This window comes from Trichechus manatus, unplaced genomic scaffold (genome assembly GCF_000243295.1).
Source record: "Trichechus manatus latirostris isolate Lorelei unplaced genomic scaffold, TriManLat1.0 scaffold00093, whole genome shotgun sequence".
Lineage (NCBI taxonomy): Eukaryota > Metazoa > Chordata > Mammalia > Sirenia > Trichechidae > Trichechus > Trichechus manatus.
Genome location: NW_004444029.1, coordinates 1924924 through 1946648, shown reverse-complemented (window position 1 = coordinate 1946648; position 21725 = coordinate 1924924). Strand labels below are relative to the sequence as shown.

At 41.3% G+C, this 21725-nt stretch overlaps 1 protein-coding gene across 1 annotated transcript in view; it reads left to right on the top strand.

Moving 5' to 3' along the window:
* Positions 1-21725, top strand: part of CNTNAP2 (contactin associated protein 2) — a 1280693-nt gene that overhangs the window by 300912 nt on the left and 958056 nt on the right. Inside the window, exon 7 of the mRNA XM_023736915.1 lies at positions 244-508. Within this exon, the coding sequence (XP_023592683.1) occupies positions 244-508 (265 nt within the window). The remainder of the gene's footprint in view (positions 1-243; positions 509-21725) is intronic.

Below are 21725 nucleotides of genomic sequence, written 5' to 3'. Positions count from 1 at the left end.
ATGGCGGGTACCATGTTCAGGGCAGACCCACGCCCACCTGTCCCATCCTGAACACCTCAGCTCGATGGCGGGTACCATGCTCAGGGCAGACCCATGCCCACCTGTCCCATCCTGGAAGCTCTGCCTCTGGCTGCCCGCCTCTGGCTCTGCTTTGCTGTCTGCACAGCCGGGGCTCGGTCTCCAGTCTCACCTGCACACTTTCTGTGTTCCTCACTGGCCTCACAGCCGTCTTCTGCTCTCCAGGGGAACCTGAGCTTCTCCTGCGTGGAGCCCTACACTGTGCCCGTCTTCTTCAACGCCACCAGCTACCTGGAGGTGCCCGGCCGGGCCGACCAGGATCTGTTCTCCGTCAGCTTCCAGTTCCGCACCTGGAACCCCAATGGCCTCCTGCTCTTCAGCCACTTCGCCGAGAACCTGGGCACCATCGAGATTGACCTGGCCGAGAGCAGAGTCAGTGTCCACATCAACGTCACCCAGACCCGGATGAGCCAGATCGACATCGCCTCAGGTGGGTGAGCCCTGCCTGACGTGCTCCAGGGTCGCGGTGGCGGTGGCGGTGGCAGAGAGGACAGTGTGGGGTGTGGTGTTGGCGTCCCGAGCTCACGGCTGTGTACTCATTCAGACTTTGGAAATACCTACCGTGTCGCGCTGTGTGCTAATTGAGCAAGGGAAACTTGGAAAGTGCTGAGAAGGTGAGGGTGGGCGCGGAGGGAGCTGGGGGCTGTCTCAGAGCCTGAAGTCTTCCCTTCCTTGTGAATGCTGTTGTTGTTTGCTGTGGTCGAGTCGGATCCTCACGTACAACAGAACGAAACTTTGCCCTGTCTAGCTCCATCGTCACGATCGTTAGTATTATGAACGCTAGTTCATATGGAATAGAGAAACAGCTGCTTCTCTAATATTTCAAGTTTAAAACAAAGACTATTTATTTTTAATATACATCGGTGTCTAGCATCTTTTCTTCACGGACAGTCCAATTCCTTTCAGTATCCGCAACAAGACTGTACATTTAGTGATAACCTGAGAGGTATATTCAACTGCCGGAGTCAAAACTTCAAGGTGACCTTGCTAACATGTTACACGTGGTCAGAATAAAAAAATGAAGGGGTGACTACAGAGAGAAAAGATGAGGTGATGCGTCAATGTGGGGAGACTGGCTTGGCCTCGTAGGGTGATTTCTAAAGACGGCATCACTATGGGACAACGAGCCGAGGTTTAGTCGATGTTGTTGTGCTTAGCAATTTCGGAATGTTCTCTGATGGTGCAAAGAAGGCAGATGTTGCAAAGTGAAATGTCACACAGAGGAAAATGCGGCATGAGAGCGGAGTGAATGATAAATACTAAAATTGTTCATCTGATTTGTCCAGATGTTTCTCACGATGTCATTGTTATTTTGTGAAGACCTGTGAGGGGATATGGCTGTGAGAAAACTGGCATTTGTTGAGCTCCTGGTAAGGATGCAGCAAATACTGAGCGAGGAAGTTTGGGACAGACATGAGCAGTGTAACCGCCGATGGCTATTTCTAAGTCCTCTGTGTCCACTCCTGACACCACAGGCACCCACGTGACACAGGCTCTCACTGACCATATTAAGGGTTCGCATCACATTTCCTTCCAGGCTGTGAGCACCTGAGACCCGGGGCCAGGGGCAGATTAACCAGTAAGCACTGTCTGCACAGGCTTGCACTGAGCAAGGTACGCACAGGTTTCATTGTATTTACTTGCTAATCTGTGCTGAGCAGTTTCACCTGGGTTTCACCATGTCTTTGGTGTGATGGGGGACAGGTGAAATCATGCGCGCAGATTGGAGGGAAGGCACAGTTGGGCCGGTGTGGACCTTGCCTATTGGGTAATCCAGCCGTGCCAGGGACCATGTCTTCTTCCCTCTCTAGCGTGTAGAACAGTACCTAGAATACATGAGGGGTTCCGGGAAGGTTTGCTGAGCTCTGCTGTGACCCTGGGAACCAGTGTCACTACCAGAATATCTTCTGTTGAAGGACATCTATTTTCTGCTAAAATAGCTGTCGTGTGTCTGTGTGGCCTGACCCCATGCATCGCCACAGGCACGACTCACAGAAGGCATAGGAGCTGTTCCATCGGAGATGTGTCTAAGTTACTGAAATCCAAAGTGATTGTGAAACACCCAGGTACTCACTTTTTCTGGTTTTGCTCTGCTCCTTTTGCTTTTCCCCTAAGTGTTCAGAACTAAAATGATTGATCAACTGTATTTGATCATTACTCCCCAGTATAAATTCACCTGGGGAGATTTAGAGCAAATAGAAAATATCTGGAGAGAGCCCAATAACTTACACACATACAAATAATTACTGCAGTTGGACAACTCCCCAGTAGAATCTGTTACGATTCATAGTTCTTTTCTAACAAAGAAGCACATAAAAATGTAAGTACAAAGGCCTCCCTTCCAGCATTCTCGGAGCAAACCCAGCTAGCTTGTAGTTTTCCATGTACCAGGAGCCATTCTGTTTGGAGGAATAGGATGTTAAACACAGTGATCAATAAACATTCATTAATTTGACTCGGTTTCATTTAAGACTCAAAGTTACCCTCATCTAATTTAAACTGTGTTTGTTAAAAAATGAAAGGAAAAAAAGGAGGAAAGAATGAAAGATTCTAATGTGAGACAACTGAATTACCTTAATAGATCTGAATAACGATGATAAAAGTAGACTTTAAGCATTTTGTCAGTTTAGCCAAGAATCTGTGCAAATTAAGGGAAACTGATACGAAATTTAAATATATAATCTCTCTCATATATTCAGTGGAAATTCCTTAGCGTTTCAAATATTTCTTTTTTTCCTCTACGCCAAACAAATATCTCAAGAGAAATGTTAGCAGGAACTAGGATCTCAATGGTTATTATTGCTCAGATTCTGGAAGATCAGTGAGTAAATGGATGAACATCTATTAAAAAATTGTATCTCGCACTTGTTTATTCATCCTACAAAGGCGTGTGGAGTCCATAGAAGAGAACCTAGTCTGTATTTTAACGTGTTTTCCCAAATTTAATTGAATGACTGAACAATTTAGTATAAATAGCAACACTGAGAAAATAATGTAGAAAAGTAAGTTAACCTAGGATATTAATGTTTGCTTTAATAAAGGGAAATATTTCTGTATCGAAGCCACCCAATTCTTACATCAGCAGGAGCCCGAGGAATGTAAATCTTCTTTTTTTTTTGAAATATCTTGTCACAAAAACTAAGAAAATGTAGAAAACCATGAAGAGGAAAACAGCCACTCTTCCCATTTCCGAGTGCACACAGGCCCACAGCCCGGATCCTCCTCAAGCCGGCCTCGGGGAGGTCTACCTGGGGGCCCTCAGCTACTGTCTGTTGTGTATGCTTGTGACTTGGTTTTGCTGTTAGTTAGCAGGTTCTGTGGTCCAGGTTGAAGGTAACTGAATTGGTTCAAAAGACTTTTTCCTCCGTCTTGTGCACCATTTTTCTTTGGGGATGAATTTAAATTGTGTAAGTTGGAGAATATTCAGTATATTGTTCACCCTCCCTTATACTTTCCCTCTAAATTCTGACTAACCTTCAAGGGTCCCATTAGTCACAGAGAGTGCACTCAAACTTGTAAAATTCAAACTCGGAGCAAGCTTGAGTTTACACAGTGGATTATCTTTCCGCAAACATTTTCTAAGTTGCAACATCAACTTTTATAAAGCATCCCACTGAATTTCATTCTTCAGAAAAAAAGCCACTGGCTTATGAATACATATTTATTCATTACCTCAACCTAGGAGGTAATGAGCCCTTGTGGTTCAGTGGTTAAGAGCTCAGCTGCTAACCAAGAGGTCCGCAGTTCCAATCCACCAGTTGCTCCTTGGAGACCCTATGGGGCAGTTCTACTCTGTCTTATATGGTCACTATGAGTTGGAATTGACTCTATGGCAATGGGTTGGTTTTCTACCTAGGAATAAATGGTAAAGGGAAAAAAACAGGTGTTCATTGTAAGAGTAGTTTTTTTAACCTTCAAATTCAGGACCCTGGGGGGAGGGTTAACATGGAGTTATGCCTTTCAAATGATTTGATCAAACACAGTGAGAAAATATTTTCTATCATACTACCTACAGAGCAAAAAAAACCCAACAAACCCATTGCCATCAAGTCGATTCCAACTCACAGTGACCCTGTAGGACAGAGTAGAACCGCCCCGTATGGTTTCCAAGGAGCACCTGGTGGATTTGAATTGCCGACCTTTTGGTTAGCAGCTGTAGCTCTTAACCACTACGCCACCAGGGTTTCCCCAGAGCAAAGGTTCTTCAAGTAAAACTTGCCTTACGACTTCATATGCACTGATCATTTTGATGTTTTCTTTTCCATTAAAAAAACTGCCATGACCCACTGAAATCATTTCATGACGTAAAAATAAGTTGCAACCCACAGTTTGAAGAACACTGACCTAGAGCTTTATCTTTTCTTCTGAAGTGTTGGAGTTTTAAAAAGTTCTCCATCTCTGGAGGTATTTACTCGATCACTCCATATTGGAAAACCAAATGTATTTTTCCAGGAACAGAATTATGATATTTTAATGATAGTAAAGCAAGAAGTGTTCATATGAATTATAGTCTGCTGTCTACCGGAAAACCTACCTATCATTTGTAGTAAGTTTTTTTAATTGCAAAATGCCTCAATGTTTATGTCGTTAAACGACAAACAAACGTATATAACAGCAGTCAGTTGTGGTCTTCCCATAGTAACAGAGCCATAAAGTGGAAGGAAGGTGATTTCTGTCAGTGACTCTTCTCACTTAATGGTGAAAAAAAAAAAATCAATTTCCATCCACCTATAGACAAAGCTTATGAGCAAAGACGTGTAACACACACTGTCTCTAAAGCCACTGTTTGAAGGAGTACCAGGACCTGGAGCTCACGCTCTATTTATGTTGAAATTGCTTCAATTTTAGAAGGACTCTTCCGCATCCACATGGCTTCAGAAATCAGCACTCGGCAAAAATCATCCTTGTTTGTGCTTCTGTCACTAAAGAAAATCTTTTTTGTAGCTTTGTTTTATTTACTCTCGTTTCTTAGTAAAATTTCCTTTGTAAACCTTCGAGTCACTTGTGGGTGTGTCAGGGGAAGAAGTAGATGTTTTCTTGGCTTAGTAGGGAGCTGGGGAGCTTGCTGGAAAATACTCATGAGTCCCCATTCAGCCTCAGCAATGCATTTGCCTGGGGCCTCTCATGGCCCTGTGTATCCTAAGCACTTAGAATAGTTCTTCTCTTGATTTTATGAATATTTAAGAATTTAGTCAGTGCATTAATATTTCTTTAAAAGAATTAATTAATACCAATTTCTGAAGTTCAGTGATAGCTTGTATTGTGAAGTTTCTTTTTCCTCACATAAGAAAGAGAGATCTAGTTTGTAATACCACTTCTTACGTTTTGTTTAAGAAGGCCTGGTGGCACAACGGTTAAGTGCTTAGCTGCTAACCAAAAGGTTGGCAGTTCGAACCCACCTAGCAGCTCCATGCGAGAAAAGACCTGACAGTCTGCTCCCATAAAGATTACAGCCTAGAAAACCCTGTGGAGCAGTTTCTGCTCTGTCACATGGGGTCACTATGAGTCAATAGCGACACATTCAAGAACAAGTGTTTATTGAGAAATGATTTTCGGCTCCATGGTTTCAAACGGCTAATATTATTTCAAGATTTTTAAAAATAAATTTCCATAACTCAGAATTAAATAATGTTTATCTGAGCATTACTTCACATACATTTATTTTTATAGCAATGTGGTTAGAAAATTATTTAGTCATACATGTTATAATCCTTAATTAAAGTTTTAACTATAATTATTAGAATTATGTTACACCTCTTTGATCTATTAATTTTGAGTCATTCCAATCCTAAGGAAATAAAGAAGTACATAGAGATATCCATCATAGCACATGTATAATAATTAAAAAATTATGAGCAAACTAAATATTTAAAACAGAGGGATGATTTTAAAGGTATTCTTATTGTAGTCAGCCATTAGAAATGTTTCTCAAATAAAATTTAATACCATTTAATGCCATTTGAAAATACAATATACTAAGTAACTTCTTAACACATTTCCCCTAATAGCTAAATTTTCTACAATAAACATAATTATTTAAAAAACAGATACACTATAAAATAATTATAAATAATAAATTATATTCCTAAAAAGTGTAATGCTTAAGAAAATTATGATCAGAAATTACATAGATAAGTTTTATCAATTTAAAATTTCTATTTTCCTACTTAATTAGAAGCATACACAGTTCATTTTGTAAAAATCTGTCCTTATTATGGTATAGCCACACAGTGGAATACTACACAACGATAAAGAACAACGATGAAGCCGTGAAACATAACATGGAGGAGTCTGGAGGGCATTATGCTGAGTGAATTTAGTTAGTCACAGAAGGACAAATATTGTATAAGACCAGTATTATAAGAACTCAAGAAAAGGTTTAAACACAGAATAAAACATTCTTTGATGGTTACGAGGGTGGGGAGGGAGGGTGAGGGTTGTTTACTAACTAGATACTAGATAAAAATTATCTTAGGTAAAGGGAAGGACAGCACACACTGCAGGGGAAGTCAGCACAACTGGACGAAACCAAAGCTAAGACGTTTCCTAAATACAGTCAAACACTTTGAGGGACAGAGTAGCAGAGGTAGGGATCTGGAGACCATGCTTTCAGGGGACATCTAGATCAATTGGTATAACAAAGCTTATTAAGAAAATGTTCTGCATCCTACTTTGGTGAGTGGCTTCTAGGGTCTTAAAAGCTTGCAAGCGGCCATCTAAGATGCATCAATTGGTCCCAACCACCTGGAGTAAAGGAGAATGGAGAACACCAAAGACACAAGGAAAGTAGTAACCCAAGAGACAGAAAGGGCCACATAAACCAAAGGCTTCATGAGCCTGAGACCAGAAGAACTAGATGGTGCCCAGCTACCACCAATGACCACCCTGAAAGGGAACACAATAGAGAGTCCTGGATGGAGCAGGAGAAAGGTAGGGTGCAGAACTCAGATTCTAGTAAAAAGACCAGACTGAATGGTCTGACTGAGACTGGAGGAACCCCAGAAAGCATGGCCCCTGGACTCTCTATCAGCCCAGAACTAAAACACTTTCCAAGGCCAACTCTTCCTGGCAGGGGTTGGACTGGACTGTGGGTCATAAAGCAATACTCGTGAGGAGTGTGCCTCTTAGCTCAAGTAGATACAAGAGACTAAATGGGCAGCTTCTGTCCGGAGGTGAGATGGGAAGGCAGAGAGGGTTAGGAGCTGGCTGAATGGACATGAGGAATCGGGGTGGAAAGGAGGAGTGTGTTGTCAGAGAGCAATTAGGGTCACATAACAATGTATGTATAAATTTTTGTATGGGAGACTAATTTGAAATGTAAACTTCATTTAAACTACAACAATAAAAAATAAATAAAAATAAAGAGCAACAACAAAAAAATTATCCTTAAATAATGAGGTTTAACTCAATTTCCTTAACCCTTTCATGACCCAATTATTTTTTTTCGTTTTAATTTTTTGTTGGTACTATGCGTTTTTAGTAATGAAGGGCATGCTGAATCATTGAGCTTGTCTGAATTTTTGGTAGGGAATATGGTTTTTTTTTATACCTCATTCTACAATTCGTACCCTCAGAGTCCAGAGGTACATATGTGTACCGCTTGAGAACACAAATTCTGTCCCTAGAGTCCAGAGGTACCTACGTGTACCAAATAAAAAATTTTCAAAACTCTTGTTTTTCCTATCAAAGATACCACCTCATACAATACCCTGTAAAGGCAGTAATTCGCGACACAGGCCTGTTTTTTCCATTTGTAACTATTATATAGGGCCCTGCCTGCCGGCAGCTCATGCTGTCAGTGGGGCGGTGGCTTCCCAGTGAAACCCAAATGTGTAAAAAGTAAGTGGTAGCTATATATACCATTGGTCCTGAAAGGGTTAATGTCACTTGCATAAAAGATTGATCAGTTTACATTCAAATGCAGAGATCTGGGGTTTGGGTCTATAACATTTTATTATTTGAAACTACACATAACTGATCTTGAACAAATACCAAACCTCCTACGTAATTTCTAAATTGCTTTTTCTGTATTTCTATGTGCCCAGATGAATTTATATCTGAAGCCATTTTCCCCTAAAACTGTTGCTAGCGGTCAGGGAACAGGGAATAGATAGATAGATAGATGGATACATAGATATATACATACATAGATGCATAGACAGATACATAAATAGTTACGTAAGTAGGTACATAGATAGATGCATAGATAGATGATAGAGACCGGTGAGAGAGAGACTGATATCCTTGCAAATACCTACAGTGCATTTTTATTTTTTGTCTTAATGGTGAATTGACTGCCGCAAATATCTTTATTCAAAAATAATCTACATGGTCTTTTACTGAAGAAGTGGCTAAAAGTAACTTTTCAATTTCCTCATTTTTTGAAAACTAAGAAATCCATCGTTCTAAGATGATAAAGATCAGCAGAACTCTGGATTCTTAGGGGAAGACAGGCTGGTGCAGGCTGGTTGACAGAGCTCTGTGTGCATGTTAACTAAGGAGCCCAGATTTGTGCTGGGACAGCTTGTAACCTCTTGTTTAATAAAAGCCAAAAGTGAGAGAGAGAAAAAAAAAATGTATATATAGAGAGAGACATGGGCAGACATAGACAGACAGATAGATAGATAGATAGATAGATGATCGATAGATGGATGATAGATAGATGATAGATAGATGATCGATAGATGATTGATAGATGATAGGTAGATAGATAGATGATAGAGAGATAGATGATAGACAGATGATAGAGAGATGATGATAGATGATAGCTAGGTAGATAGATGATCGATAGATGATTGATAGATGATCAATAGTTAAATAGATGATCGATAGATCATCGATAGATAGATGATAGATAGATAGATGATAGGTAGATAGATAGATGATAGGTAGATAGATAGATGATAGATAGGTGATAGGTGATCGATAGATAGATGATCAAATAGATAAATAGATGATCGATAGATGATAGATAATAGCGAAAGAGAAGATAGATACATATATGATAGAGACTGAGATGATAGGAAAATAGATGATAGAAAAATAGAAGATAGATAAATAGGTAGAGAGAGAGAGAGCTAATGATAGAGACATTTAGGTGAGAGAGAGAGAGACTGTTATCCTTGGAAATCTCTACAGTGCATTTTGCTGATTGTATTCCCATAAACTGAGAGGCAAACTTCCTGTGGGAATAGCAGGGAACCCAGTAAAAAGCCTCTGAGTGGATGCAGGTGGCTCCTGGGTCGCTCACCCGGCTGACTTTTTATTGTATCTCGATTCCCAGAGTCACTGTGCTAACATCATGCAAGCTGAGTGGGAATCCACCTCTAATTATACTTCAGTGCACACTGGGTGCATTTTTTTTTACATCGGTAAAAGCATTATATTCCGACATGAAAGAGAAAAGATACTGGGGAGCAGGTTTTGTGGTATTAGGTATTGACTTTCCCTTGAGAAGGCAGAGGGGACATTTTAATTCATAATCACACTCCAGGAGACTATGTCCATTGTAGCTTCTGCAAGGTCTCCAGTCCTTTGTAAAATATTCTCAACCATTCTTGGGGCAGATGAATAAAACATGATGGTGTGTATGTGTGCGCAATAATTTTTTTAAATACGGAGAGGAGAGGATAAAACTTTAGTAAACTCTAGTAGATGAAATGGAGATAAAATTTACTGCCAGTGGGGACCAGGTCTCATTTTAGACGCCCCGATGTACCATACATATAAAATGATCGAAGGGAAAAAAATCAGCCATCACCAAGATACACTAACTACAATTATAAAACATACACTGGTATATTCAATTGCAGAGATGTGGGATTTGGGTCTATGACCTTTTATTATTTGAAACTACACAACTAATCTTGAACAAATACCACACCTCCCACATAATTTCTAAATTGCTTTTTCAGTATTTATATGTGCCCAGATGAATTCATATTGAAGGCATTTTCCCCTATAACTACTGCTAGTCATAGCTCAGGAATCGCAGACCTAATATATGGATGAAGCTGGAGAGGCTTCCAAAATGAGAGCAGCGGGTGGGGAGTCGGAGAGGCAAAAACTAGCCTTGCAGAAAGGCCTTCTCCTTTGCCTTTCCTGTAAGGGCTGTTTGAATGTCTCTATCTGAGAGATGAGTAATTGGTAAATTCCATCAATATGGACTTATGTATACGTGGTAGAGAGACATCTAAGTTAACGCTAGATGTGTTTGCCATTGAACTCCTACTTTTGTTTCAAATTGTTAACAAAGTACATGGTGTGGGCACAGGGTCTTCAGAGCCGGTTGCCTTTATAGTCAGAAAGAACACACAACACAGTCATTGGAATGGACCAGAGACGCCCCTTTAGCCCAGTGACCAGAGCAACCTTGGGTAACTCAGTGACCAGGAAATTCACACTGTGCAATACCAGCGTTGACCACCACCTGCCTTTGACCTCTTTCATGATTGTTAAGCAATTGGAATGAGTCCACGTGTAAAGACACCAGGCTCTCATGAGTAAATGTGAGTACACTGAGGCTTTGGGAGCATGTACGATTTTGCCAAGGTCACACAGCACAGACATATAGGGGGCAAATGGCAGATCCACAGCTGAGCTCGTTCTCATACCTGGCTACCTGCTGCATTGCTCCTTTGTATTTGTGGTCACCAGATTATCAGATCCACCTGTCCTACTAACCAAGAGGATATGTCTACCTAGGCAAAGTGGGATGGAAATCTGAAACATCCAATTATTTTTCTACCAAAAATGACAAAGTTATTAAAAATTTAAGTCACTCATGAAAAGTCTAGAAAGTAGTACCCACAGCCAGTTCCATTTTGCCTTTTGGACACAAGAAAGGTACATTTTAATAACTCCTTTTGGGAAATGGTTCAAGTGACTCATTTATATTTGTCGTAATTTCACTACTTTGCCCTGTTTCACAGGACCTGCAAGGGCATATGGTGTACGTGAGAGATGCAGATGGGAAAATTATTGCAGTTCAGTTTTCTGTAATAAAAATGACATGCAAGAAGAATTTAGGAAATTTTTTTGTTGTATTCTTTAATGAAAAGTTATAAGCAAGAAAAATTGAAGTCCCAGAGAATATGTCTATGGTGGTTTGAAAGTATTTGATGTCTGTTAATGATCTTTGCCACTTCTTATCTGTCAGTTGGTCATACTGTGGTGACTTGCATATTACTGTGATCCTGGAAGCTATGCCACTGGTATTTCAAATACCAGCAGGGTCCCCATAATGGATGGGTTTCAGTGGAGTTTCCAAATTAAGACAGAATAGGAAGAAGGACCCGGCTATCTACTTCCAAACAAAAACAAATTAACCAGTGAAAACTTTATTGATAGCAGTGGAACATTATCTGATATGTTGCCGGAATTTGAGCCCCTTGGGTTGGAAGGCACTCAAAATATGACTGGGGAAGAGTTGCCTCCTAAAAGTAGAGTCAACCTTAGTGATGTGGATGGAGGAAAGCTTTTGGGATCTTTATTTGCTTATGTGGCAGGACTTAAATTGTGAAGAAACAGCTGTAACATCCATTAGTAAATGAAATGTTAAATGCACAGAGTATGAATCAAGGAAAATTGGAAGTTGTCAAAAGTGAAATACAGCACTTGAAGATCGATATCCTAGGCATTAGTGAGCAAATAGGACTGGTATTGGCCATTTTGAATCAGATAATCATATGGTCTACTATGCTGGTTATGACAACTTGAAGAGGAATGGCATCGCAGTCATCGTCAAAAAGAACATTTCAAGATCTATTCTGAAGTATAATGATGTCAGGGATAGGATAATATCCATAAACCTAAAAGGAAGACCAGTTAATACGACTATTATTAACATTTATGCACCAACCACTAATGCCAAAGATGAAGAAATTGAAGATCTTTACCGACTTCTGCAGTCTGAAATTGATGGAACCTGCAATTAGGATGCATTGAGAATTACTAGTGATTGGAATGAGAAAGTTGGGAACAAAGAAGAAGGATCGGTAGTTGGAAAATATGGCTTTGGTGACAGAAACAATGCCAGAGATCGCATGATAGAGTTTTGCAAGACCAACGAGTTCATTGCAAATACCTTTTTTCAACAACATAAGCGGTGACTATACACGTGGACCTAGCCAGATGGAATACACAGGAATCAAATCGACTACATCTGTGGAAACAGACAATGTAAAATCTCAATATCATCCGTCAGAACAAGGCCAGGGGCCGACTGTGAAACAAACCATCAATTTCTCACAAGCAAGTTCAAGTTAAAGTTGAAGATAATTATAGTAAGTCCATGAGAGCCAAAGTATGACCTTTAGTCTATCCCACCTGAATTTAGAGACCACCTCAAGAATAGATGTGACTCATTGAACACTAATGGCAAAAGACCAGATGAGTTGTTGGATGACATCAAGGATATCATATGTGAAGAAAGCAAAAGGTCATTAAAAAGACAGGAAAGAAAAAAGTGGATGTCATAAGAGACTCTGAGACTTGCTCTTGAACACAGAGTAGCTAAAGCAAATGAGGAAGTAAAAGAACTGAACCAAAGATTTCAACGGGTGGCTCGATAAGACAAGGTCAAGTATTATAATGAAATGTGCAAAGACGTGTAGTTAGAAAACCAGAAGGGAAGAAAATGGTAATTATTTCTCAAGCTGAAAGAACTGAAGAAAAAATTCAATCCTCGAGTTGCAGTTTTGAAAGATTCTATGGGCAAAATATTGAATGATGTAGGAAATATCAAAAGAAGATGGAAAGAATACAGAGTCACTGTTCCAAAAAGAATTCGTCGACGTTCAACAATTTCAGGAGGTAGCATATGATCACACTGAAGGCACTAATGAAAAAACAAGGCTCTGGGAATTGACAGAATACCAGCTGAGATGTTTCAACATGTGGATGCAAAGCTGGAAGTGTTCACTCATCTATGCCAAGAAATTTGGAAGACAGCTACCTGGCCAACCAACTGAAAGAGATCCATATATGTTTCCATTCCAAAGAAAGGTGATCCAACAGAAGGCAGAAATTATAGAACAATATCATTAATATCACAGGCAAGTAAAATTTTGCTGAAGATCATTCAAAAATGATTGCAGCAATACATTCACAGGGAACTTCCAGAAATTCAAGTTGGATTCAGAAGACAATGTGGAATGAGGGATATCACTACTGATGTGAGATGGACCTTGGTTGAAAGCAGAGACCATCAGAAAGATATTTACCTGTGTGTGTGTAGTTTTTTTTTTTTGGCTATACAAAGGCATTTGACTGTGTGAATCTTAACAAATTATGGATAACATTGCAAAGAATCGGAATTTCAGAACACATAATTGTGATCATGTGGAACCTGTACGTAGAGCATGAGGCAGTTGTTTGAACAAAACAAGGGGATACTGCAGGGTTTAAAATCAGGTAGGTGTGCATCAGGGTTGCACCCTTTCATCATACTTATTCAGTCTGTATGCTGAGCAAATAATCCAAGAATCTGGCTTATATGAAGAAGAATGTGGCATCAGGTTTAAAGGAAGACTCATTAACAACCTGCATTATGCAGATGACACAACTTGGCTTGCTGAAAGTGAAGAGGACTTGAATCACTTACTGATGAAGATCAAAGACCACAGCTTTCAGTATGGATTACACTTCAGCATAAAGAAAACAAACATCCTCACAACTGGACCAATAAGCAACATCATGATAAATGCAGAAAATATTGAAGTTGTCAAGGATTTCGTTTTACTTGGATCCATAATCAGCGCCCATGGAAGCAGCAGTCAAGAAATCAAAAGACGTATTGCATTGGGTAAATCTGCTGCAAAACACCTTTTTAAAGTGTTAAAAAGCAAATATGTCACTTTGAGGACTAAGGTGCACCTAACTCAAGCCATGGTATTTTCAATCACCTCATATGCATGAGAAAGCTGGACAATGAATAAGGAAGCCTGAAGAAGAATTAATGCATTTGAATTATGGTGTTTGTGAAGAATATTGACTATCCCATGGACTTCCAGAAGAACAAATCTGTCTTGGAAGAAGTACGGCCAGAACGCTTCTTAGAAGCACGGATGGCAAAACTTGGTCTCATGTACTTTGGACATGTAATTAGGCGAGATCAGTCCCTGGAGAAGGACATCATGCTTGGTAGAGGGCTGATGAAGAAGAGGAAGACCTTCAACAAGATGGATTGACAGAGTAGCTGCAACAATTGGCTCAAACATAGCAATGATCTCAAGGATCGTGAAGGACCGGGCAGCATTTCCTTCTGTTGTACAAAATAGGTCAATATGAGTCAGAACCAATTTGATGGCACCTAACACCAACAACAAGATTTATCTTTGGTTTCATAGGTGGTTATGGTAGATTTAGAAGCTACGTTTCTTCTTCTTTGGGATCTCTGTTGTTTGGAGGGGAAACTCAAGTCCCAACTCAAAAGAAAGGCTAAAACAGTCAGTAGACCTGAGAAGAGAAGATTGAACTTCTCCCCCATACATGTGACAATGCCAAGTGCCCTGTCTGTTGGACACTTTCGTGACCCTGATTCAGCAACGGCAACAACACATATGTTCTTCAGAGTCATCAAGTAATATCTCCGGATTTTTGCACGCCATTTATTGTAAACAGAATGGAGGTATCCTAATTATGTGAGATGCCCTTATTGCCCCCATGTAGCATCTGCCTGTGACCCCCGTGTTCTTGTGCCTTAGCCAGCAAGGGCTCCTGCAGTGCTCTGGCTGACACACACACAAGGTCTGACATGATTCTTCTGACAGAACTGTCCTCCTCTCCTCACCTCTGTAGATGCCAAACTCTTTCTCATCTTTCAAAAAAAAAAAATATATGAAAGTTTAAGTGTGCAAGGTAGGCTGAGGTAGAGAGCTTCCAAAAGCTGCTACTTGAGCGTAACAAAAGATGTGTTGGAAGAAAATAAAGTTTGAGGATGTCAAAGGAAACAATGGTTATTTGGAACTATGAAGTTCACAACTGAGTAAGGGAGAAAGGCTACCACATATTTGGAAAAAAAAAAAATCTACCATTTTGTTTCCTCCAGATGACTTCCCACCTTGGGTAAAAGAATAGAAGGAAACTTCTTTTCTCTAACTATAGAAAGTTGTCTTTGATTCTACCCAATCCTGTCTCAATCTATAGGTTTTCCATATGAATAAGTGTTTGACAGATTTTTATAGCCATACTGATTTTGGAAGTGGGATATGAAATTTTACATAAGTCGAGAGGGTTCTCATTGTCCAGAGCTTTCACAGTAAGTTTTATAATAAAGGAAAAGTCCCAACACAAAAATACTTACTAACGAATTATCCAAAATCTAGTATCCTTCCTCATTGACCCATCATGCCAACTTCTGGATTCTTCAATGGCTATTTGATTACCAAGACATTAAAACATCAGATCACTTTCAATATACATATACATATCCTAGTGCCAAAAGATGACAACGTGAAACTTGAAATCTTACAAAAGATGCAAGATGCCACTGGAAAGAATTAAAATTATTTGACAAAACAGTCTTTGGCACAGGAATATGAGTTAAGAATTGGAACCCTTCCTCTAAGCCATCCTGGCGGATGCCTGCCCATCTCTCACTGTCCAGTGGTAGCATCACTTCCTCACAAACCCCAGGGTACCATCCACCATCTTCTGGGCCAGCACCTAGTATCTTGCATAACAATTATTTTCTTTGTTCCTTATTGAATAACAAACTCCTCACTTCCATGCCTCACTCAGTACGCCCCATACTCAACACCACGCTGGGCCGAGAATAAACACACAAACACAAAAAAAGCCAAACTGATTGCCGTGGAGTCGATTATGACCCATGGTGGCCCCATGAGTATAGAGTAGAGTTGTGCTCCATTGGCTGTCATCTTTACGGGGGCAGATCACTAGGTCTTTCTCCCATGGAGCCACTGGGTGAGTTCGAACCATCAACCTTGCGGTTAGTAGTCGAGTGCAAACCCTGTGTGCCAGCCAGGGATCTTTGGAGGAGAATAGATGATTTGCTTTTCTGTTCAGTTTACACCTGGGCTTGCAAAGTCTGTTGGCTCTTCTCTAACCAAGTCCATCACACACACGCCCTCCTGAATAAAATACCCAAATTACTGCTTCCATGTGTCACAAACAGAATCTTCCATAAAGCCCCAGGCTTTTAAGATTAAATCCGACATGTCCTCCATGGAAGGAAGGCTGACCACTGGTCCAGGGTAGCCGCACGTCCCTCTGAAATTTTAAATCCCTTTTGTTTTTGTCACTTGTTTGATGTTCTGTATTTTCTTGTTCAAATTTTTTTCTTTTTAGTATTTGATTTTAAAATTTTTTATTGTGGTGAAAATATATGTAATAAAACATGTATTTCAACATGCTTCACATGTATAATTCAGTGACATTAATTACATTCATATTGTACATGCCATCACCACTATTTCCAAATTTTTCCATTCTCCTAAAGCTTTTTGAGAACAATAATTCTGCCTTTGCTGCTCCTCTCCACTTCTGAGTTTAGCAGAACACTTGTATGTGGCATGCTTCCTTTATTTCTTTTTTATTGTGGTAAATGTGTGGGGGTGTGTGTGTGTGTGTGTGTGTGTGTGCATGGAGCCATAGTGGCACAGTGGTTAAGAGCTTGGCTGCTAACCAAAAGGTTGACAGTTCAAACCCACCAGCCACTCTTCGGAAGAAAGAACTGGCAATCTGCTCCCGTAAAGATTACAGCCTTGGAAACCCTATGGAGCAGTTCCACTCTGTAAGTCAGAATCGACTTGATGGTAATGGGTTATATATATAACAAAACATTTGCCATTTCAACGTTTTTGTACATGTACAACTCATTGACATTAATTAGGTTCATCATGTTGTACAGCCATCCTCACTATCCATTTCCAAATTTCTCCATCCCCAGGAGCAGAAGCCCGGGCCTCTTGAGCACTGACCCCCCTTTCCCACCCTCCCACCCTGGTAACCACTAATAAACTTTGGTCTCCAAATACTCAGTTGATTGATTTTCTTTAATGGACTGTATACCAAGATGTTATGAACTGTAACTTTATAATTCTGTTGTCTTCATCAATTTATATGAACCAAATTCATTGTGAAGCAAGAACAGCTAGTATCTCGGGGGAAATAACTGCTTCTCCACAGGAGGCTAATACGTGTGAAATTGATCAGGACCTGAATTTTGACTTGATACTTTCATAGGAAGAAGAGCTGATTTTCAAGATACTGACGCCTAGAGTGTACTTGGGTGAACTATCATATGAATAAAATAAAAGCATACACACATTTGCCAAAAAATGTATTCTCAGGAGCATGACAAGAAGGAAAACCTTGAAATTAGTCATATTCTCTATTTTTTTTCCACACTGAATACAAAAAAAAAGATGTGTGTGATTAAAATTCGTTTAGCTTTATTCTCTTGTTCAGGCTTGGAAATGCATTTGACATGATAACTCCAGGGAAAAATAAGGGAATCCAAGTTTTTCCTGCCTTCAGATTGAGCCCCGGATCTTTAGGAAGTTCTGAACTTGAAGAAAAGACTGTTTGGTGTAGGACCTGGTCTCACTTGCTTTGTCAAGGGAAATAGAGTCTCAGGTGATCTAGTCGTGTTTTCTCTGACTTTCTCTTCTTGGAAGCCCCAGGCAAGAGTCCTTTCTCTGTTAGATATTATGTCAGTTTCCTAGCATTGCTGTAAAATACAACAGACTGGTTAACTTAAAAGAACAAAACATTTTTCTCTCTCAGTGCTGGAGGCTAGCAGTCCAAAGTCAAGGTGTGGGCAGGGCCATGCTCCCTCTGTAGGCTCTAGGGGAGGATCCTTCCTTGTCTCTTCCAGCTCCTGCTGGCCCCAGGCACTCCTTGGCTTGTGGCTTCATCACTCCATCTCTGCCCTCGTAGTCACATGGCCGTATTCCCTCTGCGTCTGTCTGTCTGCGTCTTTCTCCTCTTTGTATAAGGACATCACTCAGACTGGATCGGGGTCCACCCTCCTCCAGTGTGACATCATGTTAACGAATTAATTAATTGCAAAGACCCTATCTGCAAACAAGAGCACGTCCACAGGTACTGGCAGATCAAGGTTCACAAATCAACTCCTAACAGACAGCTGAACAATAAAACATAAACGTTAGAGTTGCTGCCTGGGAGACTGTCCACGGGTACGGCAGAATAAGCCTCACCCACACCCTTCTCCCAGGATCACGAATTATACTGAGATTCACCTAAGGCCGGGCCATGTAGGCTCAATGCACTTCCAGCCCACTTCCTCAGCTGTGGTAGGAGTAACAGGGCTGGTAAATCCTCCATGGAGCTCCTGGGTGGCATCAATGGTTAACGCATGTGGCTGCTAACGGAAAGGTTGGAGATTCAAGTCCCTCGGAGGCACCTCAGAAGAATGCCCTGGCAATCTACTTCTGAAAAACCAGCCATTGAAAACCCTGTGGAGCACATTTCTACTGTGACACACATGGGGTTGCCACAAGTCAGGGTCAACTCAACAACTAGTAAATTCTCGGAGTCTTCCGGTACTGCTTCCAGTGCAGGGGTATCAGGAAGCGTGGAACTGGACCCTACAGCTCGCTCCATTGGCAGTTGTGTTACTACCTTTCTTACCCGAGCTCCTGGATGCCGTCTCCTGCAGGGTGATCAGCGCCACGGGCACACATAGCAAATGGTTCACTCGTAAAAAGCTTGATGAGGGAAATAAAACCCTTGATAGTCTCCATAAGAAATATTTCCCTGAGAAAACGGAAGGAAAAAGAGGCACCGTGTATCTTTACGCATTGTTTGCCTAGAGCAGTTCTGTGATGCACAGCACAGTTTAGTACATGGAGTGGCCAATGGGCATCACCTTGGGATACAGCTAAGGAACATGAGCTCTATTCCTGTGAAGAGATGCAGCCCCAGCCATCAACCCTGTGCGCCCGGCAGGATCTGTGAGCATGGGTGGGTGGATAGGGGTTTGTACGCATACCTTCTTCAAAGCCTCTCCATCTTTAATGAAATAAAAACCTTAAAATTCAATAATTCTATGTCTAATTGAGTGCTATAATGTCTCCATGTGCCATGTTTGAATGATTGAGAATAGAACAGATTTAATGGCATTAAACAAGTCAGAATTATAGCCCATCCCAAACTGTTGTGAAGTGGTGGTTTCCTCCATCCCCTTTTCTCAAATGCCTGAGCATTTACCATGGAGCAGCAGAAAGCAGCAGTTCCTAACTCTTCTCATCCTCCTTTTTCCTCTTCATAAAATCGTGGCAATTCTTACAGGGTAGCGGGGAGAAGAAGTCTTGCAGAATGATCTCCTGCAGCAGTGGTTCTCCACTGGGGGCAACACTGTCTGCAGACAGTTTAGGTTGTGACAACAGGGAGGGGTGGAATGCTACAGGTGTGTAGTGGCTAGCGGTCAGGGATGCTGCTAAACATCCTACAGCGCGAGGACGGCCCCACCACAGAGAATGATCCCATGCAATCTGTCAATAGTCTCTAGCCAGAATGCTCCTTAGAAGTGAGATGGAGAAACTTTGGCTCGCTGACATTGAACATGTCATCAGGAAAGACCAGTCACTAGAAAAGAGCATCACGTGTGGTAAATGGAGGGTCAGTGACAATAAGGGAAACCCACCCATGAGAGGGATTGAAACAAGGGACGCAACAATGGACTCAAACACACAAGGATCATGATGATGGCACAGAACGAGGCACCATTTCCTTCTGTCGTACATAAGGTCGCCATGAGTCGGAGCTGACCTGACAGCAGCTAACAACCACAACAGAGGACTATGAGTCAAGGGTCTCCTGGATTTTACTCCCAAAGCCAGGTGTCTGATGCAGGGAGTCTGGACTCACCTCACCTCCGTGGGCTTCTTTATGTCTGATCCTCCTTTAGGTGCATTTATGGTTTCTCTTGTCTTTATCAGAGCCCTGGTGGCACAGTGGTTAAGAGCTTGGCTGCTAACCAAAAGGTCGGCAGTTTGAATCCACCAGCTGCTCCTTGGAAACCCAATGGGGCAGTTCTACTCTGTCCTGTAATGTTGCTATGAGTTGGAATTGACTCAACAGCGATGGGTTTTTGGTTTTGGCTTATCTTTATCACTTTGCTGTCTGCTCTTACCAGCTTCCTCCTTTTCTTTTTCCTTCCCCACATAAATGCTTTGGAAAAGAAAATGAAAAAGGACTCCTACCTTTTATGTCCTAGTGCTTTCTTTGTAGAATTCTGTACTTGAAAACAAGGAAAAGATGCTGTGGACTCTTCTAGTGTGCTTGAGCTAATCCCACAAGGAGATGTTGTTGTTGTTGGGTGCTGTTGAGTCCATTCCGACTCATGGCGAGCCTGCGTACAACAGAACGAAACAAGGAGACGGTGCCCCAGCAAACACTCCTCCGCTCTACTCTAAGCTGAGTTTTGTTATTATTTTTCTTTTTTCAGAAACTCTCAACTTTATTTCTTTTTAAAATGTGACCTCTCAAACACCATGTTTCCCTTAACTTGTTCCTGACATTTGTGCAGGAACAGGCACAAACATACGTGATGTGTCTGCATGCGAGCTTGACATCCGGCAGCAGATAATTATCCAAATGGTCAAAATAACTTGGTGTTCATGTTACTTAGTGTTCAGGTGTTAGGAAGGTTTAATTAACTGTGTTAGTGGTAAGGGAGAGGTGGAATGTCAGAGCCGAAGAGAGCCTTAAATAGCATCCATTAGTTCTGAAGTGTGTACCTTGAAACTATAGTTTGAAAGAGAAGAGATGATACCTTCAGACGTGGATGAGACAGCAGGGAGGCAGGGAGGCTGACACCCTGCCACCTTCACACGCAGCTTCCTCTGCACAAAGCCCTATCAGAATCTTCAGCTTGCGTCTTCCCTGAGTAGTGAGCTTACAGGTTTCTTCTCATCGTTGCATGTCCTTCACCGCGCTGGCAGATCCTAGTGCACCTTTGCTCATTTCACTGCTGATGAAACATCGGAAACGGTGCTCCTGTCCCGTCGATGCCAAACGAGGAGGCCAGCCTCCCCAGTACTGCCTTCACTGCCCGTCATTGCTCTGGTCTTTTCTTCTCCATAAAATATCACACAAAACTAGGTGAGATTCGTAAAGTAGATGGAGAACTTATAAAATAAGGTGGAAAAGACACAGTCTCGCATTACAGTATTCACTGTGTGTGATTTCAGGCTTACCTGATGGTTACAAATGTGTACGTGTACACACAATCTTAGCGTTCCTAAGTCATGTGTTATTTTATATTGTGTACAGAGTATATGCTAAGCACTGAGGATATAAACGCAGTACCCTTATTGAACTAATACCCTAAAGGGAGACAAGAGGTTATAAACTTAAAACACATCTAGAGATGAGAATAAAAGCCACAAAGGTAACGGAGTCCCTGGGCGGTGCAAATAGTTAGCACACTCTACTGCTAACCATAAGGCTGGAGGTTTGTGTCCACACAGAGGTGCCTCAGAAGGAAGGCCTGGTGATCTGCTTCTGAAAAATCAGCCGTTGAAAACTCTCTGGAGCACAGTTCTATTCTGACACGCATGGGGTCACCATGAGTTGGAGTTGACTCAACAGCAACTGGTTAGTGTTTGGAAAATGGTGGGTATGAGTAGAGTTCCTATTCCGTAAGGTTGGTTTTG